This window comes from Lactuca saligna, chromosome 5, assembly GCF_052625555.1.
Source record: "Lactuca saligna cultivar CGN05327 chromosome 5, ASM5262555v1, whole genome shotgun sequence".
Classification (NCBI taxonomy): Eukaryota; Viridiplantae; Streptophyta; class Magnoliopsida; order Asterales; family Asteraceae; genus Lactuca; species Lactuca saligna.
Window position 1 is genome coordinate 56,997,743 of NC_136421.1, and position 7,418 is coordinate 57,005,160.

Consider the following 7,418-nt stretch of genomic DNA (forward strand, 5'->3'; position numbering starts at 1 on the left):
TACAATAATGTCATTTTTTACCTTTAATTACAAAAAATGTCATTATTTTTATTATTATTATGGTGCAAGTAACTTAGACGATACCTTAAAGGTGTGTGACATGTTGCTTTTGAAAAAATTCGGTCAAAATAAAACTTTTTAAGTTCTCATACAAATATTGGTTCTCAAAAGAATTTTTAATTTTGTTCATATTTAATTCCTTTTCATCACAAAAATAAAATATGAACATATTCAACAATTGAAGAGCTTAGAAGTCTGGTTGACTTTGTAGATTCAGTCTCGCTCAATTGTGAGCCTGATTTATGGATGACCAAGCTTTCTAATGACGAGAATTTTTATTTGCACGATTTACGTGTTCTTATTGACAAAAGGTTAACAATTCCTATGACAAATTCGACTGTTTGGTTAAAGTTGGGTCCGATGAAGGTATGTTTGGAGGTCTTGCATTAATAGAATTCCTTCGGCGGTGGCACTCTCTTGCAAGGGCATTTCTATTCCCAACAACTCTTGTCATTTATGCTATTATGGGAGTAACAAAATTGATTATTTTTTATTAGGCTGCTCTTTTACTTCTAATTAGGGGTGTTTAAAAATATCCGTATCTGAAATTCCGAAATTCCAAATCTGAATTATCCGAAAAATCGGATATCCGAAATTTCAGATATCCGATTTTTCGGAATCGGAATTGGATAGTGTTTTTCAGAGTTTTCAGATAATTCGGATATTCGATATTCGAAAATTTTGATTTTAGTTTATACATTATTTGTTATTTTAATCACATGTCTTATAACATGATTGTTAATAACTAAAACATATTCATAATACCCTTAATTAAATACATATATTACTTCATATACCTTTCTAATTTAAAAATATGTCTTTCTAACATTAAAAACTTTCAAATTTGAACAAAATTTCAAATTTTCGGATATCCGTTTTGGTATCCGAATCCGTATTCGAAATTTCGGATATCTGAAATTTCGGATACGGAATTGGATACCAAAAATCAACTATCCGAAATTTCGGATATTCGAAATTCAAATATCCAAATTTTCGGATATCCGGTTATGAAAACCCCCTACTTCTAATGTGTTAATGTGGACTTTTAGTTTGTGTAAAATATTGTGGCAAAATTTCCAATCGGTGAGCAATATCTTTAAATTTGCTCTGATTTGGGACAATTGTCCCAAAATACGAAAAATTCTTTTGGTTATCCTCCATGGTTATCTATGGTGTGTTTGGAAAGCGAGAAGCGAAAACCTATTCCACAAGGCTCGAGTTTCTTCCTAGAAGTTGACGGATAATATACTCTCGATGGTCTTTGGTTGGGTTAAACATAAGGAAAATTATGGAAATTATTTTGTAATTCCGTTTGTTTTGTTCTCTTTTTGGCCAGCCTTGCTGTTTAGGCTGTGGCTTTAATAAAATCTCGGCCGTTTTAAAAAAAATGATATATAATGTAAAAACTGATTAAATATAAATAAAATAAAATAAATCGTTATCCTTATTGGCTTTTTTATTTTGATTCAAACCCCCTCTAAGAGTCCCTTCTTGTACATGTTGACTTGCCTTACGGACAACCTCAAGCTGATATTAACAAGATAACCGGTAACTTATCCCGTTAACTTACTCTCTTACCTCCCCCTCACGTTTCCTCCAAGAATCTCTATACATTACCCCTTTCCCGCCAAAAAAACTAAACAGTAATGGACTCCGATCATCCCTCCACCTCCATATCCACCTTGGATACACCACCGCAGCCACCACCAGCAATCGACTCCAGCCAATACCCACCTGAGCCTCTCACCGAACGCGTCCTCCGTGCACTTGAAAACCGTCTCCTTCTTCTCCACCGCTCTAACAACGACTTCTTCATCTTAGGCGCCACCGGAAATGTCTACACAGTCACTCTCTCCGCCACCCCGTCCTGCACATGCCCTGACAGTACCACCCCATGCAAACACATACTCTTCGTCTACATCCGCCTTCTCTCTGTTTCCCTAGACGACCCTTGTTTATGGCGCCGCACCCTCCGCCCTTGCCAACTCACCCGCCTCCTCTCTGCTCCCGTCGCTGTAGATGCGGTTGCTGGTGTAGCCATCCGACAACGCTACCAAGAACTGTATCTCCACCGTGCCACAACAAACCCAGATGGGGAGGGACCCCCGGTGCAGGTGGAAGAGGGTTCAAATTGTCCGGTGTGTCTGGAGGAGATGGGCGGAGGGGATCGGAAACTGGTGGCGTGTGAGACTTGTAAGAATCCGATTCATGAAGAGTGTTTGGTGGCATGGAAGAAGAGTAGTAGGAGAAGATTGACGAGTTGTGTGATATGTCGTGCAAGATGGAGAGATCCAGCTGAACGAGAGAGGTATATTAACCTCTCGGCGTATGTTAGCGCAGATGAAAACACCATACATGGTCAAGAGGATGTGGATAATAGTGGGGTGAATGTAAATGATTAGAGATATAAAAAAATAGAGATAGACTTTTTATTTCTCTCATTCATATTTTATTTAGGGTAAATGATTAAAAGCAAAATGAAGTTTCCATACAATTTAAAAAAACCCCATCATGTTTTGTTTGTTCAAAAAAATCCAACGAACTTAACATTTTATCTAAAAAGTCTAACAAAGTTCTAAATTGTTCAAAAAATCCCAACTTTGTTTTGTTTAAGTTCGTTGGGTTTTTTTTTGAACAGTTAAAACATGATTGGAATTTTTTAAACGTTTTGGAAACTTCGTTGGTCTAACAAGTCATTTTTCCGATACACTAATAAGCCATGTCATTCGTTTCTCTTAATTGACTTTCAGAAAGTTTAACTTAGTTAGGTTTTTTAGACAAAATGTTAAGTTTATTGGGTTTTTTTGAACAGACAAAACATGATTGGGGTTTTTTGAACGGTTTGGAAACTTCGTTGGGGTCGTAAGTCATTTTCCCTTTTATTTATTTCTTGTCCATTTGTTTGGAATTGATGGGATTAATTCAAAATATAAATAGAAACATCTACACGCATACCATGCAGTTTGCGGGTAACTCACACTTAATTCGGCTAGCAAGTCCAACGTTCTTATTGATATGTTTTTTTTATTGGGTTTTTGTAAAAGGTTTGGGTTTAGTCGGTCATATTTAAAATATTTGATGTGTCCTTTAAGAATTTTTGATTCGGTCATGACTTTTTTAATATGTTTTTTATTCGGTTAAATTAAAAGTTATGTTTGACTCGCTTTGACTCAATCATATCTTACTCGATCAACGACTATTAAATAACCGTTAAATTAGTGTGAACAGAGAAACAAGAGGACTGATGCATTTGAATCTTTGAATAAGAGGTTGTTTATTAAGGAGCTAAATTAATTTCCTTGTCGAAGAGAAAAAAAGATATTGTGGTGTATGTAGATGTTTAAGAATATATCATTATAGAGTGTACCTAAACACACAACTCAAACAATTTAGGTGTTATAAAGTACCTAAACAATGTACTCTGTATCATTATAGAGTACCTAAACAACTAAACAATGTAATCATACATAAACACATAACTCAAATCTGAATAGGCGTGTTTACTATTTGAATAAAAAAATCGTATAATTAAACAATTTCCTGTAGATATTCGGAATTTTGGATTGGTCTTCGAAAAAACCGAATTATTATTTAGGATTTTGGATTGATTTTGGTTTATAAAATAAAATCTGGATGGTCTAAAATATCCGACTAACAATTTTTATTTATTTATTTATTTTATTTACTTTTAATATATATCTTTAGTATTTTAATAATTTACTAATTTTTTAATATATCAGAAAGTCTCATTTAATACTTTATAACGTACTTTTTACAAAAAAAAAAGTTTTATCTATAAAATTTAAAATTATAATATATTTTTTCTTAATTTGTAGTTGTTTATAAATTTTAATTCATAACGATTTAAACAATTTTCTCTAGTTTTTTTTATTGATTGGGCTAATACTGAAGTTATATATTTATTAAAATGTATTGCCTCTTAAAAAACGAATTGTAAAAATCAATCAAAACAAATTGCAATTTGGTTAGTTTGTTATATTTAGATCCATATTTTGACAATCGAAATCAATTTAGATTTATTTAATCGATAGGATTATCATCCCTAAATTTGACAATGACATTCTAACAAATTAACATAACGTCTTTTATAGTATGACGGAGAGATTGTCTTTTATTTTTTTGTTCTTCTTGTGTTTCTTAATTGATATAGAGATTGTACTAACTTCTTTTCTATATAGACCAACTTTTGTTTGACTACACAATCTGCTATTAGGACATATTGTCTATATTTTACAATTCACAGAAAATACAAAGTTAGTTTATTAAATACAAGTTACCAATATCATCAAATCCTAATTGACAGTTTATCCATATTTTCGATGCCAACATGTGACAACCAATTTTTGTGTTTCCGGATAACATATATTTCGGCCCAACAAACCTAGCTATTTACGTGGAAACTTACCCAGCTAGTTTTAACAATATTCAACATAGTAATTATAGCGATATAAATGATCGTCAATGAGTGTCATCATACATAAACTAAACACATGGTAATGAAGCATTACTTACAAAAAACATAATTAGTCATGTAATTGACAAAATAGTTTTTATATAATTATTTTTAGACATAAAAATGTTCTTTAAATGTGTTGTGACTTTTTGAAAGGATTCCTTTAATTAATTCTCCATATTATTTCTATATATGGCACGAAAACAGTAAATATGTCTATATGACCCACACAGAAGGCACATTGAATCATGATTGGACATCTAAATATCTAGTGAGCCATGTTTTTTTTTTTTTTTTTTTTTTTTTTTTTTTTTTTTTTTTCATATTGGAAGTAATACAAAATACAACATGAACAAAATGTCATTTACATTTTACAAGACATACGACAATCTCAAATGACATGTACCACATGTTAATCAAGACTGGCCAAGGCATTTGTTTATTCTTTTAGGTACGTATTTCATTTAGGTCCAAGACATATTTCCTGACAAAGACATCATTTGAGGTTTGAGAAGGCAAAAACCGAGCGTGAAAAAAGAAAAGAACACTTTAAATTTCTTGGTAAATGCATTTTGCACGCCTAATTCCAAGAGTCAATAGAACCGAAGAAGATGAGGCAACGGGAGTTTTATTTCAAAGTTTTAGTTCTTCTTCTCGACCTCTCCCTTAGTGCCTTTACAACTTTACACTAACGAGAAAGTCGGGGTTTTCTTCTGATTTTGTGTTCAAATTTGATATTACTAGTTTTTTTGGTTAAGTGAATGTCTAAAACGTATGAAGCAATACATAGGGGTGAAGACCAATATATGCTAACTTAATTAACAATGTAATGCTTAAGGACATCCACAATTTGGAGTTGAATAGGAGCTTAATAGAATTAAATTGAATATAAGAGAAAAAAAAATGTAGAGTTCAATGGGGATTGAACCTCATATTAGCCTATATCAATGCAAAATGGTGAGTTTTTTTTTTTTTTTTTTTTAATGAATTAAATATAATATACATATAGTTGGCATTTGATTGAACTCTCTTTGTTCAACCTCCGTTATGCCATAAAGACTGTCAACCAAAATCAACAATTACAAGTAGTCAAGTACATTAATAAGGGTCATGATTTTAAACCAACCATTCTTTTCATATTACAAAAGACATTTTGGTATTTTAAATATTTTGTGTCATTTATCTAACTTTCTTATTCCTTTATGATTTGTAAATCTAAAAATAATATTTTGTATTTTGTATATTTTATTTCATTTTATTTGTTTATTCGGAATAAGTTAAACATATTAACTATTTGCCTTACAAATTGAAAATTTTCCTTCTAATTTTTCAAGAAATTTCGATTTATATTATGAATCAACGAATAGTCTTTTATATATAAGTCAAACTCCCCTTGAAGTCCCTTCTTGTACATGTTGACTTGCCTTACAGACAACCTAAACCTCATATTAACGAGGCAACCGGTAACTTATCCCGTTAACTTACGCCCTTACCTCCCCCTCACGTCTCCTCCAAGAATCTCTACATCACCTACAATACCCCCATCAACACACCATTTCCCCACAAGAAAACCCAAAAAAATGGAACCTGCACATCCCTCCACCTCCGCCGCACCACCAACACCACCGCCACCGCCGCCAGCAGACTACACACAATACCCACCCGAGCCTCTCACAGAACGAGTCCTCCGTGCACTAGAACACCGTCTCCGTCTCCTCCACCGCTCTAACAACGACTTCTTCATCTTAGGCGCCACCGGAAACGTCTACACAGTCACCCTTTCCGCCGCTCCATCCTGCACATGCCCAGACCGGACCACCCCATGCAAACACATCCTCTTCGTTTACATCCGCATCCTCTCCATCTCCCTCGACGACCCTTGTTTATGGCGCCGAAACCTCCATCCCTGCCAACTCACCCGCCTCCTCTCAGCTCCCGTCTCTGCAGATGCCGTTGCCGGTGTAGCCATCCGACAACGCTTCCAGGAAATGTATCTCCACCGTGCCGCCACCAACCCGGATGGGAAACGGCCGCCGGTGGTGGCGGAAGAGGGTTCGAATTGTCCGGTGTGTCTGGAGGAGATGGGGAGAGGTGATCGGAAACTGGTGGCGTGTGCCACCTGTAAGAATCCAATTCATGAAGATTGTTTCATGGCGTGGAAGAGGAGTAGTAGGAGAAGATCAACGTGTTGTGTGATATGTCGAGCAAGGTGGAGAGATCGAGCTGAACAGGAGAAGTATATTAACCTGTCGGCGTATGTTAGTGAAGATGAAAACGATCAACAGGGTGAAGATTATTGTGGGGTGAATTTAATTAATTAGAGACTAATGTTAATTTCTCTCATTTTTTTTCTTTTCTTTTCTTGATTAATTTGTTTAGAATTCATGGGATTGATTTAACATGTAAATACGTACATTTATTGTTATTAATATTGACAACTCTGAACCTATGTGTGTCTGTCTAGTGCAATTTTTAATCGGACGTGGGTTTATTAATATGTTTATGATAGTTTTGAAACCTTGATAAAATATGAGTATATGACTTTAACTCATTATGCCTAGCGAACCATAAACAATTCCAATCAACACATTTGTTTGGTAATTATTTCCATTGTCAAATTGCTGCAACATCAACTTTTACGTGATCAGGAAATTCTCGAGTTTTCTTTGTTATTTATCATAACAAATTACTTATTTTGTGGTGAAAACAATGCAAGAAAACCTAAACATGGTGAGAATGAAACCCGTTTTCAAACACATCTTAAAAATGTAAAATTTATATAGTTACAAGGTTCAGGTACCAAATGTTGCTTTTATACAAGTTTAAGGGGTCAATTAATGTTTCTTTTAATAGGTTATGTGTGTTAGTGTGTATGAAAACTAAA

At 34.1% G+C, this 7,418-nt stretch overlaps 2 protein-coding genes across 2 annotated transcripts; both read left to right on the top strand.

Moving 5' to 3' along the window:
• The first annotated feature begins 1,672 nt into the window (after positions 1-1,672).
• LOC144997238 (uncharacterized) lies at positions 1,673-2,892 on the top strand. The gene has a single exon (XM_078957097.1). It carries the CDS (start codon positions 1,707-1,709, stop codon positions 2,460-2,462), a length of 756 nt encoding a protein of 251 aa, XP_078813223.1. The 5' UTR covers positions 1,673-1,706; the 3' UTR covers positions 2,463-2,892.
• Positions 2,893-6,100: 3,208 nt separating this feature from the next.
• Positions 6,101-6,983, top strand: LOC144997365 (uncharacterized). The gene has a single exon (XM_078957258.1). The coding sequence runs from the start codon at positions 6,115-6,117 to the stop codon at positions 6,853-6,855; it is 741 nt and encodes a 246-aa protein (XP_078813384.1). The 5' UTR covers positions 6,101-6,114; the 3' UTR covers positions 6,856-6,983.
• The last annotated feature ends 435 nt before the right edge of the window (positions 6,984-7,418 follow it).